Source organism: Mesoplodon mirus (assembly GCF_964341445.2).
Source record: "Mesoplodon mirus genome assembly, chromosome: 7".
NCBI lineage: Eukaryota > Metazoa > Chordata > Mammalia > Artiodactyla > Ziphiidae > Mesoplodon > Mesoplodon mirus.
The window spans coordinates 62,498,508-62,516,437 of NC_138983.1; the positions used below are offsets into that span (position 1 = coordinate 62,498,508).

General features: G+C 40.8%; 1 protein-coding gene across 3 annotated transcripts in view; it reads left to right on the plus strand.

Annotated features, from left to right (window-relative positions):
* Positions 1 to 11,462, plus strand: part of ZNF143 (zinc finger protein 143) — a 56,923-nt gene extending 45,461 nt beyond the window's left edge. For all 3 annotated transcript variants that reach the window (XM_082626798.1, XM_082626800.1, XM_082626799.1), the window contains exons 15-16: positions 9,482 to 9,628; positions 10,476 to 11,462. In XM_082626798.1, coding sequence (XP_082482924.1) covers positions 9,482 to 9,628; positions 10,476 to 10,559 — 231 coding nt within the window. In that variant the 3' untranslated portion in view covers positions 10,560 to 11,462. The remainder of the gene's footprint in view (positions 1 to 9,481; positions 9,629 to 10,475) is intronic.
* Positions 11,463 to 17,930: the final 6,468 nt, after the last annotated feature.

Sequence of the window (17,930 nt, forward strand, 5' to 3'; positions counted from 1 at the left end):
AACAACCCATTAAAAATGAGCAAATCATCTGATTGCTTATTTGAACAGACCCCTCACAAAAAAAGGGACATGAAAGGCAATAACACAAAAAAGTGCTCAACATCTTTAATCATCAAAGAAATGCAAGTTAAAATCACAAAAGATACCATTTCAGACACAGGGAAGTGGCTAAAATAAAAAAGACAAACAAAACCAAATGTTGGCAAAGAAATGAAGCAATTAGGACATTCAACACACTAGTGAGAGTATAAAATGTTACAACCATTTTGAAGAACTGTTTGGCAGTTTCTTATGAAGTCTAACATACCTCTACTCTATGACTCAGCACTTCCATCTACAATATACACCATATGATTCCACTTACACAAAATCCAAGAACAGACAAGACGATCCATGGTGATAGAAATCAGAAAGAAATCAGCTTGGCTGGGGAGGAAATTGATGGAATGAAATTTGAAGGAACTATTCTACATCTTGTTTTAATTGGTGGTTTCACAGTTGTATCTAACTGTCAAAACTCAACAGAACACCTAAGATCCATGCATTTTTATTGTTTCTAATTTTACCTTATGCCAAAACAAACAAAAAACGCAACCACTAGCTTTCAGGCTGTCTTATGGAATGGTCCCACCTAATCAGTTTGCAGTCATTTCCGTGGCTCTAGGATTCCTGGATGGGTTTATAGCCCAGCTTGGGTAAATACACCTTGTACAGTTGCAGGTCTGGAAAGATAGTGACCCTAAAGCACACATTCTTATGTAGCTTATCTGTAGCCTGTGAGCTAGAAAAGTTCTCAAGAGAGAAGGCTTTGAGGGCTAGAATGAAGCCAGGCAGCTTCCAGCAACTAGGGATATCACAAAATGGATGGGGGTTCACTTGAGGACCTGCTGCTGCTACTGCTCCTTCTGCTGTTAACTACATGTAGGCCATCGGGCAAACGTTGGCTATCCACTGGGGGGTTTGGACCCCACCTGTGAATTATCTGTAACACTTAAATTGGTTGTAACCATTTCTTTACATGCATGGGAAGAAAGTAGTCAGTCCTTCCCTAAGTCTTTTTTTTTTTTTTTGGTCATTAAGGTAATTGCATTTCTGAGACTCATTTTTTCCAGGTGCCTTTGGAAGCCTAGTTAGCAGGTATAGACTAAAGAGTCAGTGCTTTCCATCTATTTTAGTTAGTTAATTTCAGATTACAAAAGTAATACATATTCCCAATGGAATAAAATAGAGAATCTGGAAATAAACCCTCACATATATAGTCAACTAAATTTTGACAGTCAGAATTTGATCATTCAGTGGGAAAGGGCCTTTCATTTGTCTTTTCAACAAATGGTGCTGGGAAACCTGTATATCCACATGCGAAAAAATGAAGTTGGACCCTTATCTTATACCATATATTAAAAATTAGCTCAAGATGGATTAAAGACCTAAACTTAAGAGCTAAAACTATGAAACTCTTAGAATAAAACATAGGTGAAAATCTTCATGATCTTATTTCTTATGTATGACACCAAATGCACAGGCAATGAAAGAAAAAATAGATAAATTGGATTAGGAGATTCTTATACATGACACCAAAATGATAAGTGATGAAAGAAAAAAATTAATTGAACTTCTTCAAAATTAAAAACACTTGGAAGTTCCCCGGTGGCCTAATGGTTAGGATTCCAGGCTTTCACTGCCGTCGCCCGGGTTCAATCCATGGTCGGGGAACTGAAATCCCACAAGCCACGAGGAATGGCTTAAAAAAAAAAAAATTAAAAACACTTCTGCATCAAAAGCCACTACCAAGAAAGTGAAAAGACAATCTACAGAATGAGGGAAAATATTTGCAAATCACATATCTAATAAGGGATTAATATCTAGAATATATATATATATATATTTTTTTTTAGGATTTTTTTGATGTGGACCATTTTTAAAGTCTTTATTGAACTTGTTACAATATTGCTTCTGTTTTCTGTTTTGGTTTTTTGGCTGAGAGGACTGTGGGCTCTTAGCTCCCCAACCAGGGATTGAACCCTCACCCTCTGCATTGGAAAGTGAAGTCTTAACCACTGGACTGCCATGGAAGTCCCTAGAATATATTTTAAAATCATAAAATAATAATATTATGAGGGGAAAAATATCTAGACTATATAAAGAATTCCTATAACTCAACAAGAAAAAAGCAAGCAAACGAATTTAAAAATGAGTGAAGGGGACTTCCCTGGTGGCGCAGTGGTTAAGAATCTACCTGCCAATGCAGGGAACACAGGTTTGAGCCCTGGTCCGGGAAGATCCCACATGCCGCGGAGCAACTAAGCCCGTGCACCACAACTACTGAGCCTGTGCTCTAGAGCCCGCGAGCCACAACTACTGAGCCCGCGTGTCACAACTACTGAAGCCCGCACGCCTACAGCCCGTGGTCCACAACAAGAGAAGCCACCACAATGAGAAGCCCGCACACTGCAACGAAGAATAGCCCCTGCTCGCCGCAACTAGAAAAAGCCCACGCGCAGCAACAAAGACCCAACGTGGCCAAAAATAAATAAATTAAAAAAAAAAATGAGTGAAGGACTTGAATAGACATTTCTCCAAGAAGATTTACAGATGGTCAATTAGCGCATGAAAAGATATTCAACATCATTATCATTAGGGAAATACAAATAAAAACCACAATGAGATCCCACTTCACCTACATTAGGATGACCGTTATCCAAAAAACAGAAAATAACAAGTTTTGGGGATGATGTGGAGAAATTGGAACTCTTGTGCATTGCTCATGGGAATGTGAAATGGTGCAGCTGCTGTGGAAAACAATGTGGCATTTCCTTAAAAAGTTGAACATACAGGGCTTCCCTGGTGGCGCAGTGGTTGAGAATCCACCTGCCGATGCAGGGGACACGGGTTCGTGCCCCGGTCCGGGAAGATCCCACATGCCATGGAGCGGCTGGGCCCGTGAGCCATGGCCGCTGAGCCTGCGCGTCCAGAGCCTGTGCTCTGTAACGGGAGAGGCCACAACAGTGAGAGGCCCACGTACCGCAAAAAAAATAAAAAAAGTTGAACATAGAATTACATATGATCCAGTAATTCCACTCAAAGGTATCTACCCAAGAGAATTTGAAAATAGAGACTCAAACTAAAAATCATCTATTTACCTTGATGTTAAAATAACCAGTCTCAACATTTAAGACTATTTACTTCATCTTTTTTTCTGTGTGTACACGTATGTGAACAAAGTTAGGATTATAATACAATTTTGTATGCTTGTCATCCACTTAACACTACATCCTGAGTACTTTCTCATATCAATTAAATGTTCTTTTTTAAATATTTTATTTATTTATTTGGTTGGTTGTGCCGGGTCTTAGTTGCGGCAGGTGGGCTCCTTAGTTGCGGCTCGCCTTTTCCTTCATTGCGGCTCACAGGCTTCTTAGTTGTGGCATGCATGTGGGATCTAGTTCCCTGACCAGGGGTTGAACCTGGGCCCCCTGCATTGGGAGCTGGGAGTCTTAACCACTGTGATACCAGGGAAGTCCCTAAACGTTCTTTTAAAAGGATTTTTAATATTTACAAAATAATCCATAAAATGGATATACGTAACATTAACTCATTCCACATTCATAAATTGTTGTGCAAGCCTCTTGATTATTTTCATAGGAAACAAATTCTAGACATGGAATTATTAGATTAATGGTATGAACTATTTTAAGCTTCTTGCTACATATTGCCAAATTATTTTCTGGAAAGTTTTAGCAATCATGCCATGGATCTAAAAGTGTTCTTGTTTTCACTGTATTCTCACTAGCATTAGGATTTTTTTTTATATTTGCATAATTCACAAGCCAAGGATAAATTATATTTTTACTTTCATTTGTTTGGTGAGGTTGAACATGTTTTTCATATTAGCCTGCAATCTGTTTTTTCTTCATTGAGGTAAAATTTACATACAGTGAAATGCACAGGTTTTTTGTTTGTTTGTTTTTTGGGTTTTTTTGGCCACAGCGCGCTGTTTTTAGGATCTTAGTTCCCCAACCAAGGATTAAATCCGGGCCCTTGGCAGTGGAAGCACAGAGTCCTAACCACTGGACTGCCAGGGAATTCCCTGTACAGATCTTAAATTTACAGCTCAGTGAGTTATTAAACATATACACCCATCCCATCCCAAACAGGATCTAGAACATTTCTATCACCCCAGAAAGTTCTCTTGAGACCCCTTCCAGTCAGTCTCCACCTAGTTATTCTGACTGTATTATTTTGTTTGTTCTTAAACTTTGCATAGTGGAGCCAGAGTATGAACTCTTCTGTTTTGGGGTTTTTTCTTTTAACATAATATTTTGGAGATTTATCCATGTTCTTGTTTATAACATCAGTTCATTGTTTTTTATTGCTGAACAGTATTCTGTGGTAGGAATATATCACAATTTTTTGATAGATTCTCCCCTTGATGAACATTTGGGGTGCTTCCAATCTTTGATTATTGTGAATAAGGTGGCGGTGAAAATTCTAGTACAAGTATATTTGTAGACATATGGTCTCATTCTCTTAGATAAATACCTGTTAGTGGAATTGCTGGGCCATGGGGTAGAGGTACATTTAACTTTATATGAAAGTGCCAAACAGTCCTCCAAAATTGTTTGACCATCATACACTCCCACTAGCAATGTATAAGACTTCTGTTTGTTTCACAGCATCAACGTTTTGTGTTGTTACTTTAAAAAATTTTAGCCATTCTAGTGGATGTGAAATGATATATCATTGTGGTTTTAATTTGCATGTAGGTTGCTTAATTTCTTAATATCTGGTACTTCTCTAGATACCTGTTGTTCTTTTTTTTAAATAAGGAAATGTGTTTTCTTTTTTATTTTAATAAATTTATTTTATTATTTATTTTTGGCTGCATTGGGTCTTCGTTGCTGTACACAGGCTCCTTAGTTGTGGAGAGCGGGGGCTACTCTTCCTTGGGGTGGGCGGGCTTCTCATTGTGGTGGCTTTTCTTGTTGCCGAGCACAGGCTCTAGGCACGCAGGCTTCAGTAGTTGTGGCACACAGGCTTAGTAGTTGTGGCTAGCAGGCTTAGTTGTACTGCGGCACGTGGGATCTTCCCAGATAGGGCTCAAATCTGTGTCCCCTGCTTTGGCAGGTGGATTCCTAACCACTGTGCCACCAGGGAAGTCCAAGATACCTGTTGTTCTTGATTCTTAATTTAAATCTGTTATGGTCAGAGAACATATTCTGTAAGATTTCATTATTTTGAAATTTGAGACTTGTTTTCCCTGTGTCTTTCATTGATTTCCCATTGTATTCCATATGTATTTGAAAAGAATGTGTGTTCTGCACTTGTTGGGTGTAGCATACTACACATTAGGTTAAGGTGGTTGATAGTGTTGTTCAAATATTCTATAACCTTATTAATCATTTCTATATTTGTTCTACTAGTTACTAAGAAAAAGGAATTAATATCTCCAACTATGATTGTGGATTTGTATTTCTCCCTTTTAGTTGTTAGGGGTTTTTTTACTTCCAGTATTTTAAATCTCTGTTATTAGGTGCATACATATTTCATTTTAATTCCTCAAATAACTTCCTAATTATACCCTTCTGTGTTACTGTTTTGTGGTTGCTCCAGGGATTAAAATGTGCATCCTTAAGGTATTGAAATCTACTTAGACTTAACATTGTACTACTTTACATAAAATCTAAGAACCTTCCAACAGTATATTTTCATTCATGCCCCTACTCTTTGTGCTGCTCTGATATATTTTACATTTACATGTTATAACCCCGGCAATGCAACATTATATTTTAGCATTAAACAGTTAATCTTTTTTTTTTTTTTTTTTTTGTGGTACGCGGGCCTCTCACTGTTGTGGCCTCTCCCGTTGCGGAGCACAGGCTCCGGACGCACAGGCTCAGCGGACATGGCTTACGGGCCCAGCCGCCCCGCCTCATGTGGGATCTTCCCGGACCGGGGCACGAACCCATGTCCCCTGCATCAGCAGGAGGACTCTCAACCACTGCGCCACCAGGGAAGCCCCTAAACAGTTAATCTTTTAAGTAAGTTATAGGATGACAGAAAACATAATATTTTATACTTACCCACTAATTTATCATTTCCAGTGCCTTTTATTCCTTTCTGTAGATTTGAGTTTCCATGTGGAATTATCCCTTTGGCCTGAAGCATATGCTTCAGCATTATTTGTAGTGCAGACCTACAGTGACAAATTCTGTTTTTGTTTATTTGAAAATATATTATTTCACCCTTCTTTTAGAAACATTTTTGTTTTGAAGGATATTTTTGCTAGATATGGAGTTTTTGGTTGGCAGTTAATTTTTTTCTTTGAGCACTTTAAATTGTCTCTGTCCTTCATTGTTTCTGATGAGAAATCAGCCATCTTCATATCATTGTTCCCCTGTATATAATATATCAGGTTTTCTCTGGCTATTTTCTAGATTTTTTTAGCAATGTAATTATGGTGTGGTCTTCTTTGTATTTATCTACTAGGTTTCTTATATATAATTATAAGACAATATATATAATATTATAAAACATTATATAATAATTTTGGGGGGTATTTGTTTTTTACCAGATTTAGGAAAAGTCTGGCCATAATTTCATCAAAAGTTTTTATTCTGCCTCATTCTGTTTCTCTTTTCCTTCTGGGTCTCTAATTATATGTATATTAACTTGGTACTGTCCCACAAGTTGCTGGGGAGCCATTCTTTTTTTTTTTTTAATCTTTTTTCTTGGTTCTTCAGATGGATAATTCCTATTGATCTTAGAGTTCACTGACCTTTTCTTTTGACATCATCATCTTCTATTAGGCCCATTCAGATAATTTTAGATATTCTCATTTTTGATTGTAGAATTTACTTTTTTTTATAGTTTTCATTTATTTACTGAGATTTCCTCTTGTGTGCATTCCATAAGCCTTTTAACATATTTATAATAACTGTGTTAAAGTCCCTGTTTGCTAATTCTAATGTTTTGGTCATCTCATGGTCTGTTTCTACTGACTTCATTTTCTTTTGACTCTGGGTTACATTTTCCTCTTCTTGTGTGTGGTAATTTTTTTATTGTATTCTGGACATTATGGATGATACATTATAGAGATTCTTAATTTTGTTATCTTTCTCTGAAGAATGTTGATTTTGCTTTGTCAGGTAGTTAAGTTACTTGTAGAGGCTGGGTTTTATACTTTATTAAAGTAGTTCTGTAGTATACTTTATTAAAGCATTCCATAAGCCTTTTAACATATTTATAATAACTGTGTTGAAGTCCCTGTTTGCTAATTCTAACGTTTTGGTCATCTCATGGTCTGTTTCTACTGACTTCATTTTCTTTTGACTCTGGGTTACATTTTCCTCTTCTTGTGTGTGGTAATTTTTTTATTGTATTCTGGACATTATGGATGATACATTATAGAGATTCTTAATTTTGTTATCTTTCTCTGAAGAATGTTGATTTTGCTTTGTCAGGTAGTTAAGTTACTTGCAGAGGCTGGGTTTTATACTTTATTAAAGTAGTTCTGTTTTAGTTTTGCCATTTAGTCTCAGGGTGAATCTTCAGTCCTGGGATACAATCTTTACTCCTAAAGTGTGGCTCTTAGGGTTTCAACAGAAGGCCTGAGGTATTTTTCAAACCCCTTTAACTTGGTGGGATTGAAATTCTAAATCCTGTCTGTCCTGTGGTATCGCTGAAATCTCTTCTCAGCTTTTCAGCCTTCTAGCTGCTGCTTTCTACGAGATTTATTGGAACCTCCCCAACACGTTTGCAGTTCTGAGGTCTTAAAGAATTGAGGGGAGTTTATACACAGGTTTGGGAGCCCCCCTCCCTCTGGTTTTCTCCTTTCTAGGATATCCCTCTCAATACATAGCCATTCTGGCAGCCATAGACTCCATTATCTGATAGCTTAAGTTGCCCTGTGCTGCTCAGACTGGTGAGTGCCCTCAGTGGAAAAGCTATTTAAACATAGATGTGACCCAGTGTGGTTCCCTTCTTTTGAGAATCCCCTCCATTTCCTGCCTGCTTTTCATCATTCACCACTGCCTTCAAATGGTTGCTTTTTCATATTTTTTTCCACACTTTATGATTGTTATCTGCTGGAAAGGTTAGTCCAATATAAGCTACTCCCCCACTGCCATACTGAAATCTGTTGCTGGACTATGGAACATTACTGGAATTGATCCAAGCTGAATATCTATTAGCTCTAAAATATAGCATTTTTAATGGATTAATGGCCAAGTAAAAAAGAAGTTTCAGTTTTTAACTTATTCTTTCTCTGAGTTTGGCTGGACAAAATTCTTAAATATCATATAACAGAAGTAATTGATGCCATTTTCTTTGTTATCCACATAGCAAAAGCTATATTTTTGGTTTAAGAGCCACAAAAGCACTTTTAACCACTTTGACTAGATGCTTCAGGAACAAGATGGAAAGATTCCGTGGAATCTAAAAGAGGAAGTGAGTATAACAAGATGTGTTGCTTCGAATTCCCTGGCGGTCCAGTGGTTAGGACTCTGCGCTTCCACTGCAGGGGTCATGGGTTTGATCCCTGGTCAGAACTAAGATCCCTCAGGCCATGGTGAGGCCCCCCCACCAAAAAAAAAAAAAGATAGTTGCTATTTTGTCAGTAATGGTACTGGTACTTTGTTTTCCTAGTTAATGGAAATCTTTTTTTTGTTGGTTTTTTTTGGCAGCACCATGCAGCTTGCCGGGATCTTAGTTCCCTGACCAGGGATTGAACCTGAGCCCTTGGCAGTGAAAGCACCGAGTCCTAACCACTGGACTGCCAGGGAATTCCCAATGGAAATCTAATTTTATTTTTATTTTTTATTCTTTTGTCATTTTTTATTTTTAAAAATTTTAATTGTTTTTTATTATTTTTTTATTTTTAATTTTTTTATGGAAATCTAATTTTAAATGCAACAGATAAACAGGAGAAAATAGTATATCTACCAATGATCCAAACTCGGGAATAAATAGACATTTGAGGTGTGAATTAGTCCACGTGTGTAACTTCCCAGGCAGCCTCTTAGGGATAATAGAATCTAGGCACAGTCATGTCTCTCCTGGTTAATGGAGCCTGACATAACGAATCCATTTTTTCAGTGTCCTCTACCCTGTTTTGCCATTGGCTCACTTCATAACCTTAGATACGTCCCTTCTATCTGAGCCTCAACTTGCTCAAATAAAAAAGAGGAGTCCATGGGAATTCCCTGGTGGTCCAGTGGTTAGGACTGCCACTTCTCACTGCCAAGGGCCCGAGTTCAATCCCCGGTCGGGGAACTAAAATCCCACAAACTGCGTGGCACAGCCAAAAAAAAAAAAAAAAAAGAGTCCAGAATAGACAATATGTAAGGTCTTTTCCAGCTTTAGGCTTCTACAAGTGTGTGGTCAGAAGGGAGGTTTTCCTTTTGAATTTGAAGACAGTCCCTTGTGTTAAGTGGATTTTAACCTATTTAAATCATAGTTTTAATTTTTCTGTGTATTTTTTAAGGTTGCAATTGTGGCTCAGGACTTGGCAGCATTCCACACTGCATCATCAGAAATGGGGCACCAACAGCATAGCCATCACTTAGTAACCACAGAAACCAGACCTTTGACCTTAGTGGCAACATCCAACGGCACCCAGATTGCAGTTCAGGTGGGTACGATGGCATCTGTCCTCCATTGACAGCAGTGCTGCTCAGCTCTCAGCCTTGCACTTTCTGCTTTGTGCGTAACCTTCACAGAGGCAGGGCACAGAATCATCTGTATTACTTAGCCACATTAAGGAAATTGCTGCGTTTGAGGTAGACTCAGATTAAAACTTTGTTTTCTACCATCCTTGTATGTTCTAGGGGAATTTATAACAAGAAAAATAAAGCTCCTGGTATATATATATACCTGTGTGTACCTGGCCAGCTATCTTTACTCTCAGAATAAAAGTCTAATTAGGCAGGATTCTATAAAGCACTTACGAGTTATTCCTTGGAAATGAACCTTCTGTAAACATAGACCCCAAGTTAGTCCTCTGAGAATCACTGCACAGCTGTATTTTATGGTGGGAAATGTCAGAAGACTGTGAAGAACACATTCTCTGGCAAGTCACTGCATTCAGGCAGAGAATCTAGAATGCTAGGTGTAGATTACCTTTCCTTGGGAAGATTTTTTTTTTAATGTATTTACTTGGAAAAGGGTTAGAACATACTCAGGAAAATGCCAGCTGTTGGTTTTAATTTAGTTTATGGGCATAAAAGCTAAAGGCTCAGGAAGCTCTCTATCTCCACTGGAAAAGATGAGCATCTTTTGTTCCTTGCATGTGTGAAGGTTTATCAAAATCCTAAATAAAGAAACTGCATCCCCATCAGGAATTTGTTTTTTATGTTTTGTGGATCAGCAATAGTACCTTAACAAGCCCAGGTGTCAGAGTTACAGAGAGAAATTTTACTTCTGGTATGTTACATTTCTTTGGCATCTTGACTGTGGTTTTGTGTATGTTCCTGTTTCAGCTTGGAGAACAGCCATCTCTGGAAGAAGCCATCAGAATAGCATCCAGGATCCAACAAGGAGAAACGCCAGGGTTGGATGATTAATCCTTAGAACAATGGAGCAATAAAGCAAGAGGAGCCTTTCACCTTCAGGCAGCAGAGATCCATGAAGCCCGGGCCCAGGAAAATTAAAAATTTTCCATTCCTGAAACACTGTACACATTTTTATGCAAGAGTGGAGAACATTTTATTCTTGACACTTTTGTGTATATAACCCTTGGAAAAGATTTCCCAAACTGATTCGTTGTGTACAAGGAAGTATGAAATTAGGGCAATACAGTAAATTTTTATGTTGCCCTTTTATCAGATTGCAAAATCCTAGAGTCTACATGCAAGACCAGTGAAGTCTTATGGAGTCTTATGATGGATTTTTAACTTACTGTGAAAAATTAAAGGCTGTATCTAAAATGTCAAAGGTTCTATACATCAAACAATCATAATTCCAAAAGCCATCATGGATAATAAAGGATGTAAAGCCTTCACATATTTCCCTCAGCTAGTAGAGTGTCTGCAGTTTTTGTTCTACTGTATACTTGTTCATTTTTATTTGTATCTTACGGTTTGAAGACTATTCATTATAGTTTTCCATCCCTGTTAAATAACAGCTCTTCAAGCTGAAGTGCTAATTGTATTAGCATTACATTGGATTATATATAAAATTACAAAGTTTGGTTATTTAAAATTAAAAAGTTAAATCCAGTACTTTGGTTTTGTTAAAGATTTTCCTTAGTGTTCAGTTTCTTGTTACTGTTTTTTAAAAATAATAAACTATCAAAGTTTGACCACAGACTGGAGCCCGGGATAATAGTGCTGTAATTGGAAATGGCTTTACTCTGAAAATTAGGTTAGTGGGTTGGTGTAAATTATTTATTTTTGCTTATGTACTTTTGTTTTAAAGCTTATTTACCCTAAAGTTTATTATTAATTTTGAATACAGCAGTTTTTTAAATGTTACCTTTATATTTGTTTCATTAAATTGGTATGGAGGTGGGGGGAAGTGTTGTAGAAAATATCACAAATAAAATACAACACATATATTGAGAGTATATTGTGTATCAAGCACAAAATAAGTACTTTTCCATACATTTTTATCTACTCATAACAATTCTGTGAGATATGTGGGATTTACTACTCCTGTTTGTACATAAGGAAGCTGAAGGTCCAAAGAGGTTAAGTGTCTACCCAGGCCTTACAGCTGTGGTGAGGCAGGGCGAAGACTTAAGAACCCAGACTTTCTGACTCCCAATCCAGGGTGTTTTTTCACCACACCACAACTGCCTTCTCAGATGATAACCTGTGGCAGAGGTTATCAAGATGAGCTTTGGTGATCTCGATTGCCCAATGACCTGAGCACCTGAAAAACCATCTCTAATGTTGGAAAATCAGTGTAGGGTCTACCAAGGTCCAAAAAAAGGAGAGGAGGGTGTATGAGGGTTGTCCTGCAACAATCCCTTCTTTGCTGTTGTTCACCATGCTTTGTTTGCCAGGGAGCTGAAACGTGGCTGTTTTTCATTTCAAGCCTTACAGTAAAAAGGAAAAAATGTGCTGTTTTATTTAATATAAATGTTATCTTTGATCAGGTTCTTTGAAGTCTTGCTAAAAAGGGTCATGATTTAGTCATTTGAAATGGGAAACCCTTCAGGGTGGGGCGGGGGGATTGGCTGCTTTCCCTTCAAAGCTCTTCATAGATAGATAACATTAGAAAAGGTCTCAGTCACCCACTGTCTCAGTCTCCATTCTTTTTTTTTTTTTTTTTTTTTGCAGTACGTGGCCTCTCACTGTTGTGGCCTCGCAGGCTCAGCGGCCACGGCTCACGGGCCTAGCCGCTCCGCGGCATGTGGGATCCTCCCGGACTGGGGCACGAACCCGTGTCCTCTGCATCAGCAGGCGGACTCTCAACCACTGCACCACCAAGGAAGCCCGTAGTCTCTATTCTTGACAGAGACATTTAAACACACACGTAACTCCCAGCTGAGGCTCAGAAAGGGGCCAGCATGGGGGGATAGAGGAAGAACAGAATCTCAGACTCATGGAGTGGTGCTCCCACCTCCCGGTCCCAGGTCTGGCTGCCGACAGGGAGCTCCTCAGCTGGGCCCTGCTGTGCTTCCCAGAACCAAAACCCAAGCTCAGCCTCCTTAGGCTTTGCCTTCCATCTGCTTTTGTTCAGGTTCCAGGGTGTTTCTCCCTTGCCCCAGCTCCTTTGCCAGCTGGATTGGGCAGTGCAGAGCTGGATGCGGCTGGTGGGCCTGATTATACCTCAGCTCAAAAGAAAATGCCTTCCTACTGGCACCAGAGAAAAGGGCAGAGGGGTGCTGCTGGTTTGTTCCCTATCTGGCTTCCTGCGAAGGGACCTCAGAAGCATAGGAAGGTGGCATACTGCCCCAAGGGAAGACTCCAGCTGATGTACTGAGAGTTGCTAGTAAAGCTGGTGTGGGCTTTTCTTAGTGCAGGGTGCAGAAAGGAGCCCTCTGAAGTTGTAGAGTCCCCCAAGACCCTTGATGAAAGCAGAGTATACTATCTTTTTTTTTTTTTTGGCCGCTCCACGTCTTGCAGGATCTCAGTTCCCGGACCAGGGATTGAACCTGGGGCCACGGTAGAGAAAGCCCCAAGTCCTAACCACTGGACTGCCAGGGAATTCCCCCAGAGTACATTCTAGCAGATGGATGGAGCTAGTTGAAGCATAACTCTCTGCAATATGATCCAGGCGATGCTCAAGGCAAACATTTCAGTCCGAGAAAAACACCTCCACTCTATCCCAGACACAAATTGAGGCCAGTACAAAGACAAAGTACATTAGCTACAGTCCGCACTCATAAGAATTTAGGAAATAAAGAGAAGGATTTGGCTTCTTTAATCCTCTACAGGTGGCAGCTCTCCAGAGGGCCACACTGCTCTGTGGACCCCCACTTCACCCCCAGGCCATTAGGGGCAAACTAACCTTGGACAGTCTTACATGCTGCCTTCCTGTATGGCAGCCCTGGGACTAAGTAACTCAGGAAGCCATGCACTCAGCGCTGAAACGGGCTGGATTCCATGTCTCATCCCAAGGAATTTACATTTCCTGGCATGGATTAGTTGTAGACCAGTTGACCAACAGTGAGCGGGGAGTGGGGAGCTAAAAGGAAAGGGGCACAGATGGAGTCTGTTGTCAGGAGGGAAAGGAAAGGGAAAGGCTGCTTCAGCCCCTCCACTGAGCACTTCTACACTTAGGTAGGTTTCCTTTAGGGATGAGGGGGTCTTTCAAAGAATACCCTAGCCAAACATGCTCTTTTCTTTGGCCTGAGGAACGGGACATGTGACCAGTACTGTTGAGGACCCTGCACTTGGGATTTAATGCACTGTGGTTGCAGTCTTGAAATTCTTGATCATTTTATCTTTAACTTTGGGTTAAGGGAAGTCTCATGGAGCAGTGGAGCAGGCATTGGGGGCTTGGAGCCTGGACTTACACACATTCCCACCCCTGCGGCCTCCGTGGATGGGTTCTCACTGCCACTCTCCTGCCTGGCAGGGGCCTGGTGCCAGTGCAGGAAGGTGGGTGCTGGGGGCATGGATGCTGTGGAGTGGGGCATGGTGGCAGCCATCCTCACCCCAGCCTGATGGCACCACAGTGCTCCTGGTGGGCGGCCGACATTAGCGGAGTCTTGACAGGGGCAAGCTCTTGCCCATCCTTGTACTGAGTGCGTCCCAGCTCTGAGTTTTGAGGACACCTGGGAGTAGCCTGTTTGCTGTGGGCTGAGGTGGCAGGCCTGTGGGAAGGGGAAGCTGGCAGCTGTCAGGCCGAAGAGACCACCGGCCTCAGGCACCCATGGAGTCCTATGCCCTGGAGGGTTCTTTCTTCTGGCTCTGCGCCAGGGGGATGCTCACTTCTTCCTTCCATTTTTCCTGAGGCTGGATCTGTTTTTCTCTTCTAGCCAGCTCAAAGTACCCTCCTGGAATGAGCCACAAAATTCAAATTGTGTAATTTCACTGATTCCAAATACAACTTAAACACTCTTGACATTTTCATCTAAAACTGGTATTGCATAATATAAAGACGAAGGGTAAAATTCATGCTAAAAATTTGTCTTTAATTTTTCTTTACTTAGGACGACATTAAATAGCAAATAAAAAACATCATGACAAGTTGAGAGAGTCTGCAAAAGAAGGAAAAAGCTTACATATTTCTTTATGTGTATGGGGGGGCAGGCTAAAATATACATAACATAAAATTTACCATTTTAACCGTTTTTGAGTGTGCAGTTCAGTGTCATTAAGTACATTCACATTGTTGTGCAAACATCACCACCATCCATCTCCAGAACTTTTTCATCTTCCTAAACTGAAATTGTCCCCATTAAACAAAAACTCCCTCTCCCCGCCCCCTCCAGCCCTGGGCAACCACCATTCTACTTCTCTTTCTATGACTTTGACTACTCTAGGTACTTCACAGAAGTGGAATCTATGCTGTTTATCTCTGGCTTTATGTATAGCTTTAACAGCCCTTTTTTCCTGCTTTTTGACCAAGAGTCCCCATATTGTCTTTTTGTACTAAGCCCCACAGATTATGTAGCCTGCCCTGCTGAGGAAAGCTCTTCAATTCTCTTTTTGCTGTCACACAAGAGGTGTGACTCGTGTTTGGGGAATATATCATACGCTTTTATGGGCTCCCTTAGGGTAACTGGGAACTTCTACTTCCCCATAACTCCTGGAGGTCCTGCAAAGCAGGACCTCACCTCTAGCTGTTCCCTCAAGCTCTAAACTCACCTGGCTTGAGAGGTACAGAGTCCTCAATTCTCCATACAGGAATTTCATTTTGCTTCGAGAGCACGGCTAAAATTGAAAGACAGAAAGCAAGTCATGCTGAGAATAAAGAACACTCAAGAATCAGGATAATTGCATGAATAGGTAAAATGAAAGTTAGCTGGCAAAAGCTTTTTCTTTTCACTTTTCTGCATTCAAATGACAGAAAATAGGATTCTTGCTCTAATGTCAATCCCAAATTTCTCCCAGTTTGTTTCCCTTCTGCAGAGTTTCCCTGGACACACAGGAGGCATCCAAAAAAGCTCTCCAGAAGACAGAGCACCTTCACTAATCTGTCCAGAAGCCCATCTGCCTAAGAAAGGATGTGGAAAACAGCTCTAATCTGAGTTGCAGACTCAGTCCCAGTGCCCTCCAGATAAATTCTGCGATTTCTAAGGAAAAAGGAAAGAGGTAAAATCTCTGCTGCCACAAGGGAGTTGCCTTATCTTTTTAAATAGGGAGCTTTTGCTACAAGCCGGTGACAGGACTTTTGTGCCGATGAGGACCCTGGGAGGGCAATGGGTCCCAGTTGGGAGCAGCTCGTACACTCACCAGACCTTTTACCCAGATGAAACTGATCAGCCAAGCGGTTTCCGCACTGCATTAGAGCTTTTCTAACATTCTGAAATTACTTAATGTTCTTTTAAACGGAAAATCAGGAACAACAGAAAAATGGACCATTTTTTTCTGCAAAGGTGATCTTCGGGCTTCCCTGGTGGCGCAGTGGTTGGGAGTCCGCCTGCCGATGCAGGGGACACGGGTTTGTGCCCCGGTCCGGGAAGATCCCACATGCCGTGGAGCGGCTAGGCCCGTGAGCCATGACCGCTGAGCCTGTGCCTCCGGAGCCTGTGCTCTGCAACGGGAGAGGCCACAACAGTGGGAGGCCTGTGTACCGCAAAAAAAAAAAAAAAAAAAAAAGGTGATCTTCACTATTGTGAAACTGGTGAAATTTTGTGGGTATATCAAAGTCAAAAAGAAAGCAATTAGTTAAGCCTTGGGGTCAGCCACCAGCAGGAGGCGCTAAGTAGGTTCAGGGAGCAATCAACAGCTACACACTGCTCCTTCTGGAACAAATCAACTGGCTGTGCCTGGGCAAGGGCAATCCTTAATCTTGAAGGAAGTCATTTCATGCTAGGAGAAAACAGGGTTAGTGATAGGAAGAGAAGGACCCTGACTGCCTTCTCAGGTCACAGAGTTTGACATTAGGAGGAAATGCCCACACCAGACCTTGGAGAGTAGTTTTGTGTCTTGGCTCAACCTGGCAACCACTTTTGGCTTTATAACCAGTGTTGACCAAAGAAATACTTCTGAGGGCATCTGAGATTCAGTTCTGAGATGCCAGCTACAATCCTTGTGACTAGAAGGTGCTGAGGACTAAATATTCTCACACATGCACTTACAGGGCAAATCTCTGCCAGGCCTAAGAGTCCCAAATCCTAGTCACTTATTCCTACCAATATTCAACACTCCTTAGCCCACTCCTAATTAATTCATGGGCAGGTTGTTGGCAGTGTTTGGCATCCTGCATCACACTGCACAGTCTCAGGGAAAGGTCTACAGGATCACCTTCCTCCATCCCACAGGAAAAGTCACTTGCTCACCCAAAGGCAGAGCCCAGTCCAGGGCCCCAGTGTCAACCATGATTAGATGCAACAGGGTGCTGAAGCTCCTACCCCATGTTCTTAGACAGCAACCACTGGGATAAATGCCCTTTGCTGCCCTGCCCTTGTATCCCAGTCTAACAAGCAGGCTCTGACCTTGTTCCCAAGGGTTGCATCTGCTACTACTCTGGAGAAGTTTTAAAAAACTGTTGCCTTTAACTACCCTCTTTGGCTAGCATTCTTCCTCTTTCTTCCTCGTTGGGTATCAGAAGAAGATGAGGAGGAGCTTTTTATTCTGAAGCTGACTGTTCCTTAGTCATACTATATGTGTTCTAAGGACTTGCTCATTCGGAGGAAGAAGAGCCTGTTTCTAGCTCCATCTCTGAGACTAGGAAGTTAGAACTTAGTCAGTGTAATGCACTCAATCACTAGGAAAAATTTTCAAGTTTTCCTAAACAACTCTTCAATCAGTGACAGACCAAAACGAAATTATAGACTAGTCTTAAGTACACAGCAGTGAGAATGTATGATCTTCAACTGCATGTAAAAGTATGAATGATCCTCATAAATAGAATGTTCAGCAAAGGAAGCTGGACCTAAGAGTGCGGGCCAAACTACTCTCATTATCTGAAGTCAGGACAGTGGATACTCTTGGTAGGGAGGGGAGCTGGGGGTGAGAAGAAAGCCCAGAGGGAAGTTGAAGCGCTAGCTTCATGGGCATGTCCATAGGGCCCTGCACTTAGAAAGGCCCCACTGGTGGTTTAATGCCCTGCTGTCACCATCTTAAAGTTCTTAATAAAACTGGAACATTGCATTTTCATTTCTCATTGGACCCTGTAAACTATGTAGCTGTAATGCTCTATATCTTAATCTGAGTGTTGACTTTGTGAATATTCACCAAAGTGTACATATTTTGATATGTTTGCTTTTCTGTATGTGTATTATACCTCAACATGAAGTTTAAAAAAGTTGAATTATAGATTATTTTAAAAATAAGTCAATGAAACATTACTTATGGAATGCAGCCAAAGTTGTA